Raw genomic sequence first — 20,069 nt, 5'->3', positions numbered from 1 at the left:
CTCAGAGAAAGCCTACCTACTTCTCACAGTGCACACATTACACTATCTCCATGTCTCCATTGATCTTGTGGCTGATATAGAATTACAGCAGTGAGCTAAGATGAACAAATAACCCATTTAACTATCAGTTATCAGGTGTGAATATAATCTATTCCTCAGCAATTGCCCTCTCCACGACGACAGTGCCGCCTCTGTTGAATGCTCTGGACTGCTAGGACTTTCTTGGGGTATGAAGCAATGTCTCAGCAGATCACCTATAAAAACGTATGGGGGGAAAAGGCTATAATTAGCCTTTTTGTGCATAAAGTTGCGGCAACTACAGCAGTGTTCCCAACCCTTGGAAGTGAGTGAAGGACGTTACGTAAGCCTAAAAAATCCTGAGCCACAGAGAAAGGACTTATCCTGGCACAGATTGATATGATTCATTGCGGGAGCCGCATCCCCGCGCTGGCGCGCGAACAATAACGGCGCGTAGCAGAGGGAGATCACATTCCGCTCAAGGTTCCCCTCAGCTCCGTTTTCGCTGAGCACACAGAGGAGAATGGCTTTGATCGTTTATTTTCCCTCTTTCTCTATGACCACCCCCCTCTGGCTAATGCGGCTCTCCTGTGCTCTCCCAAAAAGAATAGCCTAATGTAATCTGTAATGACCTTTTAAAAAACAAACGCTTTGACACTCAGCTAACGTTATCCGATGTAGCATCACCGATTCAGACACTGTGAGAAACGTTTACGCACGACAGGGAGTTGGCCTTGGAGCAAAATGGAGGAGCCACTTTCCCTCAGTGAAGCACACATCCATAATACATCATAAAGGAAGCGCATTGTACTACATTAGAATGCGACTGGAATAACTGGTTACCATGAGTATGATTATAATTATTAGGGTGGAGCAGTTGGAATTTATAATAATCTGTAATGATGTAGAGTGACTGCATTATGATGCACTATAAATGCAGTTTTGTGCATTATAGATGAACAATAGGCTATGCAATATATATTGAAAGGAGCGAGATATAGAAGACATGTTTGAGATGCATCCCATGTGGTCTCAGTTTTTAGACAACCAAGAGAATACTAATTTCCTTTGTACATCTGTAAATTCAACATTATGGTCAATCCATACAATACGTCAATCAATACAATACGTTTCACTGAACCAATCTTCACAACTAATCAGTTGTAATACAATCCACAAGTGCTTTCATTTATTTTTTTCTCATATTGAACAACAGTAAACAGAGCAGGGTTATGATATCTCTACATTGTTAATGGCTTAATTTTATTTTCCAGGAAACCCTATGGTAAACATCATCATAGATATATTTCCTGAATAATCTTTTTTTCCATTTCTGATACTTACACCTTTATCCTTTTCTTCCACCATCCAGTTCCAGTCACATCCATTCTCATTTACTGCTATTACAAATGTTCAAATCTTTCAGTTCATAATATTGTACTTCTAAAAAATAAATACTTTGAGGTAACCAAATGGAACCTTTCATTAATACATTTTATAATCAAGATCAAGATATTTGATATTAAGATGCGAGTTCAAAAATGGCAGAGTCCAGTGTCGCCACTGCTTTCACAAGAGCAGCAAAAAGATATAATAACATCAGGTTCACCCGCACGAGTCCAGTATAAATATAGTTTGTATATAAAAACACAAACGGGAAAAAGAAGATTGTTTTTTACCTTCTGTCAACCGTCTGAATGAGTCAGTCGCACCTGTGTGGGCCCAGCGCAGGTAACCGCAGGAACTGAACACTTGACAACTCAAACTAAAACGATGGATCTGAGGCCTCACTTGGTATTGCTCGGAACATACAGGCCTGTGTTGCACTTCGCGTCCACATTTCATGATAAAGGTGACCCTTCCGGAAGTTGCGATGCATTGGCGACTTATTGCCCTCTGCCTTTTCAAAAAAGAACGAGGCAGCTCTTGAAGGTCAGCAGAGTCAGAGCAAGCCGATCAAGTCTGGCTACAACACGCGGCTCTGGGATTGTGAGAACTATGTCACTGAAGAGGTTCACACTTCACAGTCAGCCATTGATACATTTCCATAGCAGCTTAGTTCACTTCATCTCCCCGAACACCAATGAGACTCTTAAGCACAGTGCATCAACTGGATAGCATTGATTAAGAGAAGACACAAAAAGGGTAGAGTAAAGTTTGAAGACTGAATAAAGAGTGGTAAAGATTGGATAGTCTAGAAGAGTATAAGGGCACAGGTAGAAAGGCAAGTGCCCATTAGGGAAATTCTACTCTAATTTAATCCTATGTTTTTGAGTGCTGCATATTTGGTGCAATCATATTCTTTTTGAAGAGGAGAGTTTTTCACAAAAAAAAACAATAAATAAAAAAGGCAGGACCTCCGTCAAATCTTGCACCTAGTGACACATTGGTTTTGGGTGTTGTATGACCATGTTTCTGAGTGATGGTTGGTTGGCTCCTCTGAGGAGTCGGCTCTAGCTGCTGCTCTCGATAAGCTTGGCCAGGTTGTCTCGCAGCTCGGTCAGCTCGAAGATCTTCCCATCCAGGATCTCCAGCAGCGTCTTGAGGTCCTTGCGGAAGGTCTCCTGTTCCACCTGGCTGTTGTCAAGACGTTGCTCCAGGGCAGACAGCTGCCCCTCCAGCTCCTTGTTGCGCAGGTCTGTCTCCTGCAGACAGGAGAAAGATATTTTCATGAGCACTCAAATTCACCATACGCAAATATACAGTGTCAGCCATCAGACTCTGGACGGTTGGCAATTACTTAGACAGGAACCTGTATCAATCAATGTCACCCTGACATTTTCAAGTGGAAAAGGCCAACTGGAAACTGTACACCATAACGTGGAATTATCTGATCCATTCAAAGCCGTGGAACATCTTGTGCTGTGTTGTAAAATGGTACCCACCGTTTGTACTTAATCATGAAACTTACTCTTCTTAGTCATTTCTTTCTGTTTTGACATTGTATGCAGAGTGATTTCAATTAATCTTCTTCTAAGTCTTCTGGTTACCTGTAATTTTTGAGCAAGAGCATCTTTCTGTTCCTGAATTTCCTTAGTCCTGTCCACTTCTTCTTTCAATCTCTCAATTTCCTAGAGTGGTAGGAGAATGAAATAGAACAAATCATAAATGCTCTATATTATATCCATAAACTCATTTAGTAGTACTTCAAAGTAGCATATACATACACAAAATTATGTCATGTTAAGTCATGTGTTTTGATCTAATCATAAACTTATCACCATTGGCTTGATTATCAGTAAATCTACTTGACACAGGGAATGCCTTGATGCCTTGACAAGCCTGTGGCGGGGAGAACTGTACCTCTTCTTTAGCCTTTAAAGCGGACTCCAGCTCCTCTATTGTTTGATTTAGCTCAGTCTTCTGGGATTTGATCACATTTGTCTGGCCACTCATACACTCCAGTTCTGTCACCTAGAGCCAAACCAAATACCAAGACAAATCGGTTGTTAAAATACAGTTTCTATTTTGTGTCGTACTTCAAACATGTCAGATGCCTGAACTGTGGTTCTGCTTTGCCCACACACAGTCAGTGTGAGAGAGAAAAACACACACGCACACACACACACACACACACCCATACACCACACACACACACAACCTCCCAAGCTCAGGCACGTCACTCAACAGCTCCTCCGTATCCTTTCCTTCACAGTCCTAACACCTCCTCATCGCAGCCCCCTCCACCTTTCAGATTTGTAATTCTGCTCATCATCAAACTCAAGCTGTTCCATCCACACGTTTTTTTTTATTATCACTTTTTCTTCCCACGGCTGCCTTCTCATCTGCCATCTCACCCACTACTAACTACTGTACTCCCTGTCTCGCTCGGCCCCTGCGGTTCAAATCCCACAGTGCCTCACCCTTTTGTGAAGCCTCTCGGCCTCCTCCTGATAAGCTGCCAGCTGTTGTTTCCACTGCTTGACGTTGGCTGTGGATTCGAGAAGGGCGGCCGTCAGCTTGGCATTGTTGCCTTTCAGCGCTGCCAGCTCTGCCTCCCAGTGCTTGGTGATTGTGGGGCTGCACGAGAGACAAAGACAGGAGAGAGAGAGGCAGAAAGAGAGAGAGAGAGAGAGAGAGAGGGAGAGAGAGACGTCAACGTTTGAGACATCTCTGTCAAAATACTACGGTTGATTTTGTGCTTGTTCTTGTGTTCTCGGGGGCCGAGGGAGTTGGAACAATTAGAGTTCTTTTTGGTGAGAAGCAGGACAAGGAAGTACTGGAACAGTGCATAACATCATCACACAATATATCAAACCACCAAAGATGAACCATATTTCCCACATTTCTAAAACATGAGCATTACTGGTTGCTTAGCATCACCTGCTATATCTGCAAAATGGTCAGCTTCTGTTCATAAATAACCTAAATGTGGTCACATATTGTGAAATTCTCTTTCATTGCTGAGCACCACTCACTCTCTGTAGGCCAGATTGGGACACAAAACTTCCCCTGCCTGAAAGGAAACCGGAAAACCTGCTTCAAAGCTTTTTAACTGAAGACAGAAAACAGCACAGGCAGACACAGAGTCTTAAATATTTGTGGTCATCATCGAATCTAATTAAATCTGAACCCCACATCAGTTAATCACATCCATGGGCTTCGGTAATCGGCTCTAGTGCTCAGAGGGTGACGGTGACTGGGCAGCAACCCATGGTAGGAGTCACACAGAGGGTGGTAGAGAGAGAGAGAGACAGAGAGAGAAAGACAGGCAAAGAGGATGAGTGTAGCATGCTATTCACTGGATCAGATGGTGCATGACTGACGAACGCCAATCTGTTGTTCAAATGTCAGATAATACCACTTGTAAAATCAGCCAATAAAATACATCATGCTTGATAAATAACAATGGTTCCCTGTTTTTGCATAAAAATAGCTGCATCGCAAGGACCTAATAGTGTGAACCTCATATTGTACACAACATATTGACACTTCCAAAGACTGTACTTTGATACTGAAACTTTGACATGTGAAAAACTTAATACTGTAATTGGAAATAGATCATTGAAGCGCTTTGCATACCCATAGGATTATCCAGTGGCAACCCACTAACACTCCTGCACCCAGAACAATACAATTCAATTACACATTACTGCAGTAAAGCATTGCTGTGGGTATCAGATGGGTTTGGCTCTCAGAGTCTACACAGACATGTTCCAAAACATTACACAACAGCACCAGCCCACGTACAGTACAGCAATGCCTCGTGTGAACGGCAAGCACATGTGCGACGCTCAATACATTTCAATGGCCCATCTCAGCAGCAGTGTGCCAGAGGCTGTAGCAGTTCCGTACTGAATTTCCAAGTAAAAGGAAAACAGCAAGGCTTTGAACAAGCTCCCTGTGTTTCCCAGGGTCACTGATGTGGTGGTGAGTTCGTGTTAAGATCCACTTGAGGGTGGGCGGCTGCCGTGAAGCACCACGACCCATCTCTCCATCATCACCCCCACCACACACACACACACAAACTCACACACACACACACACACGTACAAACATCAGCAGCAGCACGCTCACACTCATCCACACACACATGCATCATCCACGGAGAGAGAAAAAAAACCCACTGTGTGTGAAAGGCGCCCACTCGCTATGGCATGGGAGGCTAATTCTCTCTCTCTCTCCCTCCCTCTCTCTCTCTCTCTCTGTGTGATTTCTCAGAAGTCCCCCACGGTGCCCGGCAGTGATTACATAACAGCGCGCACACGAGCACAAACCGCCACCGCTGTTGCCACCACCACCGCCGCCACCATATCTATACCTTCAAACGGTGACGCAAGCCTCACAGACAACAACTCGTCCCACTCTCTCCCCACACCTACAGACTAGCAGGCGTGACAAAAAGGAGACGCACAGGCTCTTAAGGGCTCAGAGACAGAGAGAGAGAGAAAGATAGAGAGGCAGGGATGGCAGAGACAGAGCTCCAGGTCCTCAGTTTCACCACTCTGATAGCGTCCACATGATGCCTGCGAAGAGCAGAACACTCACAAACAGCCAAGAGAAGACATGGTAAGTCAGACGCATAATATATTTTTTTTTCTTTATGTATATCTTATTCTTATGACTGACGCCTTACAATGATTATTCCATTAATTTTACTGATAGTAGAGTTGAGGCAATTCCAAGCTACTATTTCAGAAGAACTGATGGATGCCCATGTACGTTAGGTACATGAGTATCTGATGATCTGCACAATGTGACTATGTGAACTTTTCACCTCGAGTACATTAAGAACAGCATACAGCATACAGAACAGCAAGATGAAGTGTTAACTTCAGTGGTCACTTGAAACATGGCTTTGCAACATATTCAGCACTAACCACATTCTTCACTCTCAGAGGACCGTGTGTAAACTTTGAGCGAATGGTAGCTTGTCACTGTGCATGAAACTGTATTCAAAGATCATTTTACCGGGAGCTTGTCTTGAGTGTAATTTCAGAAGTAACTGTTCTGTTGCTATGGCACCATGTGAGAACATAATAAAAACTCTTGCAAAACATCTGTGTTATGCCTATAAATGTTATGACTTTTTTTCAAATAATATGTACTCACACCACCATAATCACACAGACAGAATAAGTCAAAAACAAATAAATAAAGAGGCATGCAAATGAATGAATGAATGAGCCCTTTATACTATACTACTCATAAAAATCACAGCTTATAATTAAAGTGTATTATATTGTATATGACACATCTACACATAGTGTATGTGGTAAGGTTAAATTAAAATGCACGGTGTGTGTGGATGACACACAGTGGCTCACATTTGAAATAATATTAGTGTAATATACCATATAGAATTTGGTTAAGTGCATCTTTTAGCCTTTATTAGTCTTTATATTTCTGTAATTTTATTTCACAAGACATGTGTTTTTGTGTGTGTGTGTATGTGTGTGTGTGTGTATGTGTGTGTGTGTGTGTGTGTGTGTGTGTGTGTGTGCGCACGTGTGTATATGAGTGCGCACGTGTGTATATGAGTGCATGTGTGTAAGCACCTACTTGCATGTGTGGGCATATGTATGTGTGTGTGTGTGTGTGTGTGTGTGTGTGTGTGTGTGTATCTGTCTGGCTCATTAACTGGGGTGCGTGCCTGAGTGTGTGGGTGTGTGTGAATTATCAACACCTGATTGAACACAATTATGGAGGTTTGGACACCATCACCCAAAACCATGTGCTAAAAGCTGTGAAGTCATCAGATTTTCAGGCATGTGATTTAAACAAATACATTTAATATGAAATCAAATGCATTGATAAGAACATGCATCAATTTCCAATATAAAATAAAATTCAATCATTCATTCATTCATTGATGCCATTTTAATTTGCCATTATTTGCAAGCCTTCGATTCATTAAATTTCAATGAAGCTTATTCATCCTACAGAGATTCTTGACAGCAAATTAACCTCCTTCCTTTGAAGATAATATAATGGTAAGTAATGAGGACAAAAGGAATACTTAGTGTAGGATTTTAGTTACACAAATGTTCCACTTAATTTTCATGCAGTTGATCCCCCAATGCACATTCACTGTGTTTATTTGTCTTATTTGTGCTTTTGCCGTCACATGCTTGTAGCGGTAACAAGTAATAGAAAGTGCACCAGACTACATCTAGCTTCTCAGTGGTGTTACATAGATGTGTGAATATGTTCCAAATACAGCATGCTACTGTTACTTTACTGGAAAGACAGACAAAAATATTTAGTCTGTTAAAGTAATGACGGTGATGACGGTAAAACGTAGTGCACAGGGTGCATAGAGTGTAGTGTGCATTCTGGAACTGTAGCAAAACAGTTCAGTTTGGATAGCCATCTGCTATCTAATACATAGAGTACACTTAACTTACTGATGTGTGTGGGTGTGAGAGTTACGTCATCATGCATCTCTGCAGAACTACACGTCTACTACTTGTTTTCAATACTAGCTTGCAACATGTATCAAAAGCAAGTAAACCATTTATATTGGATTATCAACTGGATAAAAATATGATTAATATGTCTATACTATGTACAGTTTGATAGCAAATATCATTTTGAAGATACCAAACGTATGCACAGATGTTTCTGAGATTCTGCTGCAAATAATAATGGAGACTGTCTACTATTACATTACACATTCAAATTATTGAACAAAACTGACAAAAACAAATAAAAATCAATGTGTACACACTAACGTTACATAAATACACATCATTACAACACAAAAGAGAAGAATGTATTGTTTGAAATCATCCTCAATAAAAACACCTACAGTATAGCAACTTACAGCCAGAGCACATTTCACTACAGACACAGTTCTGAGGAACAGTCATGATTCAAACAAGGAAGATCACTGACAAGATACAGTATAAGCCATTCAAACAATACAGCACCATCAAAGTGCTACAGAAAAGACCCGGAAATGTCTTAATAAAAATTACAAAAACTGAAAAACCCAGATTGTTTGCACAGGAAAAGCCCTCAAACTTTGCATTTTAATTAATAACATCTTCCAAAAATACTATATAGGTTTCGTTGCCAGTTAGAATGCAAAATGCCCTTCATAAGTGATGTGTTACATTGCATTTCATATAGGTCAGCACTAACAGTTCAGGAATGCAATGCCCCAAGAACTTGGAGACTCAGTGTGGAATGCCAACAACAGGAGATACAAGCTGAGAGTTGTAAACAGTAAAACGTGCTCAGAGCACAAGTCCTGGCAAAGGCGCTACGCCTATCAGAAGGAGCACACCAAGCATGCTTTAAACTCTTGTCTGGAAGAAAAAGAAGAAATGCAATTTATTTTGATTGTGAATTCAGCACGACAAAGCAAACAGTCCTTTTGACTGATTGAACAGAATTTTAAGTATGTGTCTTATTATCACCCTTTGTTGGACTGTCAGATTTTCATTTTTCAAAAATGTGTGTGTGTCCTTGACTTTTTTGCATTTGAACAATGACGTAAAAGAAGAGCTGTTCAAACAGAACATCACACAGCATCACTGAGCACTGTTGAGATCAGTTTGTGCTTGAAATCAATCAGTCTAACATGAATTACACTGCATGAATATTAACTTCCATGAGTTTTACCCTTGAAAATATGCTTTGCACTAGTTGATGTCACTAGTTGAAGGTCACTAGTTGAAGGTGACACTTAAGTGAACTTGCCATTCTTATTACTGTTATACATTTATCCTCTCAGTTCTCGCACTATCGTCCACTTTGGGAGAATATACTGTATCTGAGCTTAGCATTAGCCTGGTCATTTAATTTGGGCATATTACGGTACATGGCAATTATGTACCATAAAAATAACTACTCCTCGTAAAGGCTATAACAATTACACACACACACATTTACACTGTTAACATGTAGATGTGGAGTATTACTCAGTAAGTGCTATGGGGAATGTTGGTTATTTTTGTGGCCAAACTTTTGCATGACAGGGCCAGTAAACACTGAGTCATAAAAGAAGTGGTTTTCACAGTGAAACCAGACTTAGAAAATGTAAGATGTGGACAAGTGCACAGCACATGGCCTGAAGAAGAGACAATTTGTCTTACTGTCTGATAAGAGAGCATGGCACTTTGGGGTGTGCGTTACACACTACAGGAGCGAGACTGAGTTGGGTCTGTTTACCTGTGTGTGAAAGACTGTGTGATCGGTAACGGCTCTGGCAGTGACTCGGTGATGGGGGTGGGGACGTCTTGGGGTGACATGGCCGCGTCGTCCCCGGTGCCGTTCACGCTCTCAGGGGTCAGAGGTGACTGTATTTCTCCTGGCGCTGATTCCTGACACCGCAGACAGAAGAGAACATGTTCAAAAATTGCCCAAACATTACCGAAATAAACATTTACAAAGCGGTCCAGCTAAGGTTTTTCTGTCCAATTCTAATATGGATCACTCAGATGACCACTTCTATCATGAAGTTCAAGTATTTCCTCTCTTCGCCTGATCACACTCCACATCAAAAATGGAGCAGTCATCCCAAAATGTTTCCACAACACTGTTTAAACAGACAGGGTATGGACCCTTTCAAGAGAGTTCCATTATCAGCATCATAGTTGGCCCCACAAGACTTCCGTTTTAACATTCCATATGTTATCTTAATGCAGAGGAAGTAGATTGGGGCCCAAATAAAACGTTCAAGCATTGTTTTTGTTTTTATTGTTGAAAGGGTCTATATCAATTGAAATGAGTAGTCCACTGTGTGTCCAGCCTACCTGAGAGGGCGAGCTGGCCAGATCCATCTTCTCTAAGGACTTCTCCTTAGCTAGCCGCGCCGCCTCCTTATACTCGGCAAATTTATCTGCGAACTGGAAGTTGACATGATCAATACCACTACACACAGGGCTAAAGCCACCATTAGAAATCCATTTACCTCCATACCCCGTGAAATTGTAAATGGGAATACGTAAGCAATAATCAATAACCACCAAGTTGAAATGGTGCGTAAAGGATCCAATATAGAGTAATATTGCATTTTAAATGTCAAAGCTCATCCATGAGAAATGCTTAATGTATAATGTTAGCATTTCCTAGCATTTGTATACCTAACTAGCAAAGACGTTGACAGTCACACGCATTACATACACAGGGTGCAATGAAAAAGGCAAAGACTGTGGGTCATGTTCAGACCATAGAGGTTCCCCACTTCAGTGTGAGGTGTTCAGCCTACTGCTAATGGCACACATATCATGGGTATACCCCCCCCTCTCTCTCTCTCTTTCTCTCTCTCCGTTCACCCCTCTAATACACTTAAACAGCTCTCTCCATAATTACATAACAGCCCTGCATTCGTCAAGTCACTGGGGAGTACAGGGAGTAAGAGACACCCTCTCCTCATTCTCCAGAAATCAAAGCTAATCACATTCCTCCTGTCTGTCCTCCTGTAGTGCTGTAGTGCAGTTAGAGGATGGAGTGAGAGAGAGAAATAAAACAATCACAGTTATAATTTCAATATGATGCCTTTGAATGTTTCCAGCCTTTCTAGCCTGTCTGAGCAGAATTGTATTGCCCATGAAACTCTATTTGCTTAAGGAATTAGATAATGGAGCGGTGCATTGGACATTAGTAATGTAAAGTCAATAGACATTTATAATGTAATAGGCAAGTATGCACACCATTAGTATATACTGTACAACATAATATCTCAAACTCAGGAGGTGTACAGTTGACAGAGTGGGTAGGTTCAGATTTCTCGCTACGCTTATCTCTGAAGGGGCCGAGCAGCTCACGAAAACAGCCCTGTCGTGGTTGCAGTGAAAAGACCCAGCGACTTCTCCTCCACTTCCGGAGGTGTTTGTGGAGGCGTGGGGTGCCTAGGCAGTGAACCTCCACCACAGCACCAAGGAGAGAGAAAAATCGGTGCCTGGTATGGCAATATGCCAAGCAAGCAGAGCAAACCCAGACTAAGCCGTGAAAAATGCACAAGTAATCCCTGACAGTTGCCGACAGCTTGTGCATGTGATGGGTAGTGATACAGTAATGTTGTAATGGGTAGTGATACAGTAATGCAATCCAATTTTCCCATATCATTAGACTATATGTACGTAACATTTTAATTTAGATCTTAGAGCAGTAGCCTATTACAGTAATTGCCCTGTGAATGTATTATTGCATTTTTGTTGTTAACTGAATTATTAGATGAATAAAGATGGTCTAGATCAGTGATTCTCAACCTTTTTTCAGTGATGTACCCCCTGTGAAATATTTTTTCAGCCAAGTACCCCCTAACCAGCGCAAAGCATTTTTAGTTAAGAAAAAAAGACTTAAAACAGAGCACTGTGCCATCAGTGTCTAATTTATTAAACTTTGGAACTAATAAACACATACACATACAACTTATATTTTCCTGAAATATTTATTAAATAATTAAATAATTTTTTAAGTATTTTTGCATGGATTCTACTTTTTAAATATATGTATATTTTAACCCTTTTTTTAGGGCATTTTCACTACCTTTATTCATAAGGATTTATTCTGGTCATTGTTAGTGCCACACACACATATTATATATTGTTTTTTTCCGGCAGAGTCTAGGCTATCCAGATCTGCCATCATTTCATGTATTAGTACTAGCATTGATTTTATTTTGATTTTTAAAGAATTAAAATATAAAAAGCGTATTATAAAAAATCTTATATTTTGACATGTATCTCACCACAGCAAGCTCATAGCTCTACATGCATTTCATGTGTGTGTAGGGCAGACTGTCCTAAATCTGGCAATATCATTGCCACGGTGGAGGGATTCTCTGGGGCTGAGCAATTTACAGACATATGTGGTGTGCGCCTTACAGAAATAAAAGCCATTTTTTTAATTTAGTGATTAAAAATGACATTTCTGCGCTCCATATCTGGAACACGAACTGATCTGACCTGACTTGACCCGAGTTTACGTGTGTGTGCCTGTCTGCACTCATGATCTCTACAACTTTTTACTGTGTTGCCATGAAAAAAGTAAAGGTAAAAAAGGTGTTTCTTTGTCGAACAAATTGGGATGCAATGTGAGCCTTGAATTGAATGCCATGCAGGAATTTGCTAGGATCTCCAGGTTATGAACATTCTTTGCCATAGAGAAACACACAATAGCGTTGGATTATAAACATGCTTAGCCACCAAAACAGACAAAAACGTGAGGTAAGTCGAGCTATATGAAGTTATTATTTTGCTGTCAATTCGTCTGTTTTATAACCCAGAAGGATGTACTTGGTATCAAATGATAGCTCTGTGTCTCCATTTTCATCTGACATGCGTGGCATATCTATCCAATCACAGGTCCGCAAGGAATTCAAACGAGAGTAATGGGTGTGCAGTTGGTTTTTGTACATGATGTTATTATTTTGCAGTCACTTCGTCTGTTTTCATAAGCCAGAAGGATCGACATACTTGGTACCAATTGATAGCCCTTTGTCTCCTCTTTCATCTGATATGCTTGCCATATCTATGCGTTCACGGGTTCGCAAGTAATTCAAATGAGAGTAGGGTGCGCAGGTGAACGCAGAGACTGTAAATATGATGCAATTTGATTTAATTTCATGATTTTTTTTAATCTTCATACTTTAACGTACAGACAAGTGCATGGTCAGTTGGAAAGCCCCACTTCTGCTCTGTCACACAATAAAGGCTTCTCGCTGCTATGAACAGTTGTGGAGCAATGTAGGCTAACAGAGAAGAAAGGGTGTGTTTTTTGACACACTTTGCGTAATCGGCTTCTAAGGGTTAAAATCTCACGTACCCCCTGGAGTGCCTTCACATACCCCCAGGGGTACGCGTACCCCCATTTGAGAACCACTGGTCTAGATCATTCTATATGTTCACAAATATAAGTGTGTGTGTGTGTGTGTGTGTGTGTGTGTGTGTGTGTGTGTGTGTGTGTGTGTGTGTGTGTGTGTATGGACATGTGTGAGAACACCTGTACGACTGCAGTACTAGAGTACTCGCACCTCACTGACATGACCAGCTAAGAAAGGCTGAGAGGGTAAAATAGGGAAAAAAATGTGTCTGCAATGGAGAGCAGGAAGAGTGACAGGACTGGAACATGCAAAGCAGACAGTGAGACAGCGAGAGTGAGAGAGAGAGAGTGAGAGAGAGAAGAGAGAGAGAGAGAGAGAGAGAGGGGGGTAGAAGGAAGAGAAAGAATTGAGGGGATGACAGAGGCAGAGATACTAACAGTAAATATATTTATGATGATATTTTAAGCAATATAGACAGTATAGAGAGGACAATATACTGTATACAAATATAAATAGAGAGAAACAGGAAGAGAGAGAAACAGAGACAGAACAAGAGAGGGAGAAAGAGATGAAGAGAGAATCAGAGAAGCTGTGTGTGTGTGTGTGTGTGTGTGTGTGTGTGCATCTTGTATAAGGGCTCAGTGAGAGGCGGATGTGCTCAGCCCTGCTTCTCCCCACCCCCGGTTCACGACAGAGCTTCATCATAATACAGCAGGGGAGGGAGAGAGAGTGAGAGAGAGAGAGAAAGAGAGAGAGAAGAGAGGAGAAAGGGGGAGAAGAGAGAGAAGAGGAATGAAGAGGAGGGAGAAAGATGGAGAGACAGAGAGAGAGAAGAGGAGGAGGAGAGACGAGAGGAGAGCACCACACCATGCCGACCAGCCACCCACTCAGTGATGACTGTACAGCTCCTCATTAGACCACAGTGTGTAGGTGTTCCCCAGCTCCAGAACGGAGAGACAAAGAGGGATGGGAGGGAGGACAGAGAGAAAGGGGGAGGGGGATACAGAGAGAGAAAGAAGGAACGGACAGGCAAAAAACCTAGAGACAGGCAGTGGAAAGCAGAAGGAAAGGCAGAGATGGAGAGAGAAAGAGAAGAAAGAGAGAGACAGAAAACGAAAAAGAGAGAGAGAGAAAGAAAGAGAGAGAGGGAGAGAGAGAGAGTTCCACCCACCTTTGTCAGGTGGCGCTCGGAGGAGAAGCCCAGACCGTAAACTGTGTTGGCGCGGCTGTCGGCCCACTGGCCAAACTTCTGTGACGTCTTGGTGAAAGTCATGTTTGGAGTGATAGTGCTGTTTATTATTGCCTAGGGAGAGAGAAACAACCGCATTCTCAACACCTCACATGACATTGCCAGCTGGTAACGAAATACTGCATATTGGAGTGGGGTGTAACAGTAACTGCAACAGTAACATTTGTATGGTGAAACACTGTATCTCTGGTATTAAGAGGGTTCTGCATGTCTACTTAGAAATGTTCATATTATTTTTTTAGTTCATCACCCAGAATAAGAGGAACATGATCCGCATGGAAATTGGCTTTGGTGATCTGCACACTGTAGTTGCATGAATAGGTTGAATGTACTTAAAGTCTTATTCCCTCGAGAAAAGACCGCTCACTGTGAAATGAAGGCCTTCAGGCTGTTACTGTTTGGGGCAGCCGTGGCCTTCTGGTTAGCGCTTCAGACTTGTAACCGGAGGGTTGCCAGTTCGAACCCCGACCAGTAGGAACGGCTGAAGTGCCCTTGAGCAAAGCACCTAACCCCTCACTGCTCCCCGAGCGCAGCTGTTGTTGCAGGCAGCTCACTGTGGCGGGATTAGTGTGTGCTTCACTTCACTGTGTGCTGAGCGTGTTTCACTAATTCACGGATTGGGATAAATGCAGAGACCAAATTTCCCTCACAGGATCAAAAGAGTATACTTATACTTATACTTATACTTATACTGTCTAACTGAAGAATCTGCACTGCGTATAAGGTACAACATCTCTGCCAGAGAAGCAGCACTTCAGCTACAAAGAGTAAAAAAAAACATGCAGTATATTCACATTTTCATGTGATTTAGGGACAAATTAGACAAAGACAAACACCTCTCTCCTTGGCCCTGGTCTTACAGGGATGGCCTGTGATGACCAAACAACCTCGCTCTCAGGCAGCAGCAGCACACAGAGTGTATAGTGTTAGTGGTGTCATGAACTGGTCAGTGTGTGTGTGTGCGGGAGTCCACTAATCTCATCCTCACCAAGCCAATAAACCAACAAGACTCCCCAGTGACAACGTGACTCAGAAGGCATAAATCATCAGCAGTGCATGCTGGTCCACACACACACACACACACACACACACACACACACACACACACACATAATGCTCCTAATCGAAGAGCAGGACCTTAAACACCGCCACAACCACAGGTCCCTACTGGAGTGCGGGGAGCATAAATGGTGGTTGTGGCGGTTCGTTTTTAGCTACTGCATTAGCAGACCCTGGCGCTGAGCTCATGAATCATGCGTAGGTCTCTCAGGACAGAAATAAACAGAGTGACCCATCAAGGGGAGAAGTAGCCAACCATAAGCACTTCAAAGGCCTGTAATTGAACTTGGTCCGTCCCACCGTTATAGGGCGATTACTTATTTTCACAAAGCTGCTGCCTTAATGGTTTGTGAATGCTTGTGTGTGCCAAAACCATAATGTCTATGCCATTATAGGCTATCAACCTCCCCTGACTGAGGGATGGATAAATGGATGGATTGAAGGATAGATAGAAAGATAGATAGATATCACACCTGCATTTCTCCATTCAGCCAATGGTGGCACAGCCACATATTTCCGCATTGTAAAAGGGAGCACAATATCCATGTGAATATGGTGATGGAGGAAACTAGGGTGATGCAGAGTGAGTGGGTGGCTGGGTGGGCGGATGGGATGGATGGATAGTGGCGAATGATGGAGGTGTGGAGGTGGGGGTTGGGTGTGGGGGAGACAACAACTACAAAAGCACTCTAGTCTCCCTCCCTCAGCTTCCTGTCTCATGTGTTACACAAACCACCTCCAGTCCACTGGGAAAGCAGAGTGCTCAGCCCCTCTCCTCTCCTCTCCTCTCTTCTCCTCTCCGCGCTGCTCTCCGTTCCCATCCTCCCATCCTATCCGCCCACTCGCTCCTCTTAGCTGGTGCAGGGAAGAGCGATTGCTCTCATTAGGCTCCTGCTACACACACACACACACATGCACACACACACACATACGCTTGCACAGCTCTCTCATTCTCTGGGTTGTTGTACGTGTGTCTGTGCGTGTGTGCTCGTGTGTGCATGCATCTACATTTGAGCACATGTACATGCAGGTGTGCATCAGTTTATGTGTTTGATTGTGTGTGTCCCTGTGTCCCTGTCTCAGCTAACCATCCACAGAATGAAACAAATGAAATCGTGCCATGTGTTGTCAAGCATGCCTCTTGTTGGCATTAATATGCGGTGCAATGAGGAAAGTCGTCCCTCGCTATCTATCACCTTCTACTGAACTGTTATTACGAAAACAACAGATTATCATTTGCAGCAACATTTGCATCATTTTAAACCCATGTTTAGTACGAAACCAGTGAGCAAAGAGCTGAGGAAAGCAATTCGTCTTCGATCTGTTTTTTTCCCTTCGTCTTCAGGATAAAAGTGAGCTGAACAAGAGTCCTGGTGATACACTGAAATAGTGCTATAGTGCTTACTATTGCTGATTTGTCTTTTTTTTTCCTACAGGCAAGAGCACAGCCCCTAGGAGCTGACAGTTTGGAGGCTTTTTCATGTTCTTGCATACACCCGGCTGCACCGCTGGAATGCTAAGCAGACACCCTGGCTCGGCCCCGCTACAGCTCAGCTGCAGCTAACGCACAGTTAACACAAACCCGTCCCAGCAGTCCCTCTGAGAGAGAGAGAAAGGGGGGGGGGGGGGCTAGCAACGTCCCGCCAGCATGTGTCTTAGGGTGTGGAGTGCAGGGAGTGGAAGGAGGAGAGAAAGAGATGGAGATGTGGGTGGAGGGCTGGGGAGCAGGGTAGATGGGGGCATAAAGATGGAGAAATCATGAGTGAGAGAATAGAGAGAGAATGAAAGGACAGAAAGAGAAGGAGAGAAAGAGAGAGGGAGAGAGAGAGAGAGAGAGGGGAGACAGAGAGGGGGGTAGGGACAGCGATCGAGGGGGTCATAAAGAGAGAGAAAAAGCGAGAGTATTAGAAAGAGAACGAAACGGCAGGGCAAGACAGGCAATGAGAAAGGAAGAGAGGGAGAGAGAAAGAAAAAGAGAGAGAAAGAAAGAGAAAACCCCAGCACCACTCATGTGGATCAGATGAGATGACTGGAGGTAAAGTAAGAGCACAGCTATGTATTTCCCCTGTGGTGTGTGTGTGTGTGTGTGTGTGTGTGTGTGTGTGTGTGTGTGTGTGTGTGTGTGTGTGCTGTGTATGGGTGTATGCGTGTGTGTGTGCGCGTGTGTGGGTGTGTGCTGTGTGTGTCTGTATGTGTGTGCTGTGAGTGTGTGTCAATTCCCTGGCCTTTGCTAATACAGACACACCATATCTACAACTGTACAAAAGTACCGGGGCCAAGCATAGCCACTGGGTTCACTGCTCTCGGCTCCACTGCTCCCTCGGGCTGGACACAGTAGTGCCACCAGGCAGTTCATTGACCCACTGTGTGCAGGGATTCTGGGTAGATAGATAATCATATCATCAAACAGCCAAAGCAAACCAGAGGGGTTGACAACAAGGCTGGAAGAATTCTGCCCGGGCTGCTCAGTGACACAGTGGGATCGCGTGGCAGCCTTATTTCAGTCCTGGACAGAGAGGGAGGGACGGTGAAGAGTCCTTACACAGTAGGGTATGCTGAAGAGGCTATTTTAACCACTGTCCACACATCGCTCTCTTTAGATAAGACAGGAAAACAGAGGTAGGGAGTTTCTGCTGGCGTGAATTATGAGATGGACAGTCCCTACTGGAAAAAGACAACATGACTAATAGATAGATACTCTTCAGAGTAAAATAGAGCAATGCTGCTTTTCGAGTGCAGTGTGTGGGCTAAGCTTTCGAGATCTGTCAGCCCACATCAATGGGCTGCTTGAAAATCATAGGTTGAGACAGAATCGCTTTGTCATTGCTCACAAGAAAAACTACAAAGTAATGCCATCCATAGCCTTTGTAGATCTTATGTTTTCTTGCTTTCGTCTGTTTTTGCTGCCAACCGGAAGCTGCCATTCTCTAGCTACAGTACAGCCACTGTTGATGTTGCCTGGAGACCAGAGAACCACGGCGACCTCGGTCTCAGGTTACAGTGCGAGCCTGAGAAGAACTTTTAGCGAAAGCAGGTCAGACATCTGCCCCTATCTTTGGCCGTGTGTCATGTGTGTATGTGTGTGTGCTGATGATGGTCAGTAGCCTCTCTCTAATCTGTCACTCTCCGCATGGCGCACAGCCTCTGATTAATTCTCAAATTGACCACTGCTGATGACAGTCAGAGGCAATGAGTGTCCCATCTGCACTGACCAAGTGGTCCCATGGGGGGGCAAATGAGTAAGAAAGGCCAAGCTGCCCTCAGCAAATGGTACCACATGAGTGACCTCAACAATAGCCAAATGTCCACAAAATCTGTCAAATTGTGATTGGTCAGTGCTGAGTTAGCCTTTCCTCAAATCTGCAGCAGGGTTAGGAATTATATTTAACAAGTGAAGGTTTCACTCTTACCTTAGTGCCATCCAGACTAATGATTCTGTAGACATTCCTGGTGCTGTCATAGAAGTAGGAGACGGTGACAGCGTGCTTGCTGGTGGGCACCCAGTTCTTCTTGGTGCTGGGGTCGATCTGGAAGACGTGCGCGCGGGTGCTGTAGATCGGCTGCTCCCTGAAGGGCACAAAGAAGAAGTGGTGAACCTCCTTGTGCCGCAGCACCACCGTCTCCCCGCTGCCCGGCGAACCGGAGTGACCGGGAAGCTGGATCACCATCTCGCCACCGGCCTCCATCTTGGCTCGAGCGGCTCTCTGGGGTGCTTGCAGGTGGCACCAGTGTCAGAAGCCCACCCACCATTTACACCGTGGGTGAACTGCACACAAAAGACACCGCCGTGGCAGGAGGGCTGGATCCACGGGGCCAAAATAGAAGTGTCAGCTGTTTGGTTTCCGCAGAGGGGTGACGGACTAATTATAGTTTGGATCGCAGTAACCTGTCAAGCCAGAGGCCCGCCCCTGACAGAGCTTTCCCTACACGCCTTCCCACTGGGTGTACGATTGGCCAGGAGGCCAAAAGAATCCATATGTGCTTGTATACAAACAAACATGTACCACACAGCATGTACACACACACACACACAATCAAGATTTAGACACACATACATCTGTAATTATTACATTTGCACAGTCGAAGAAAACTATTTTTTTTTTCATTTACATGAAAAAAGTCCTGAGAAATATGTGAAACAAAAGAAGAAAGCTGTAGAAAAGAGATTGTGCTAATGTACTGGGTAGGTTTCATAGATGGCTGGTGGCTGCAGAGAGCTTCAAGCAAATTCAGTAGAGTTCAAATGCAGTACACTACGCTGTGCAGTGGAGGCTCTGGGCCATGCGTGGACATCTTAATCTTCAAACAAATGCAAAACCTTTGAATACCTAGCATTAAACAGAAGACTATAATTATGCATTATAAAGTGGAAAGCCTTTTAAGTAACATCAACAGGCAACAAAAACAACTATTACCCCCTGCCTATTTGTACTTAATCACTAAAACATTGACTGTGCCCATACTAATCCCCAAAATATTGAGATCCCATGGGTAGTGTTGTTTCTTTCTTCTGCATCATATCTTCAT

The 20,069-nt window shown here is 43.4% G+C and overlaps 1 protein-coding gene across 1 annotated transcript; it reads right to left on the bottom strand.

Annotated features, from left to right (window-relative positions):
* Positions 1-588: 588 nt before the first annotated feature.
* Positions 589-19,228, bottom strand: homer1b (homer scaffold protein 1b). The gene is made up of 8 exons (XM_076271329.1): positions 18,953-19,228; positions 14,406-14,537; positions 10,221-10,313; positions 9,637-9,788; positions 3,882-4,038; positions 3,322-3,432; positions 3,009-3,089; positions 589-2,663 (listed from the first exon to the last, which is right to left on the bottom strand). The coding sequence occupies exons 1-8, from the start codon at positions 19,226-19,228 to the stop codon at positions 2,472-2,474; spliced, it is 1,194 nt and encodes a 397-aa protein (XP_076127444.1). The 3' UTR covers positions 589-2,471.
* Between the last annotated feature and the right edge of the window lie 841 nt (positions 19,229-20,069).

Source organism: Alosa pseudoharengus, unplaced genomic scaffold, assembly GCF_046254945.1.
Source record: "Alosa pseudoharengus isolate Yale_2024_CS ecotype anadromous, Long Island Sound unplaced genomic scaffold, YU_APseudo_1.1 YU_APseudo_1.1_scf_6, whole genome shotgun sequence".
In the NCBI taxonomy this organism is placed as follows: domain Eukaryota; kingdom Metazoa; phylum Chordata; class Actinopteri; order Clupeiformes; family Clupeidae; genus Alosa; species Alosa pseudoharengus.
The sequence above is the reverse complement of the archived record's forward strand: the minus strand, read 5'-3'. Positions and strand labels throughout refer to the sequence as shown.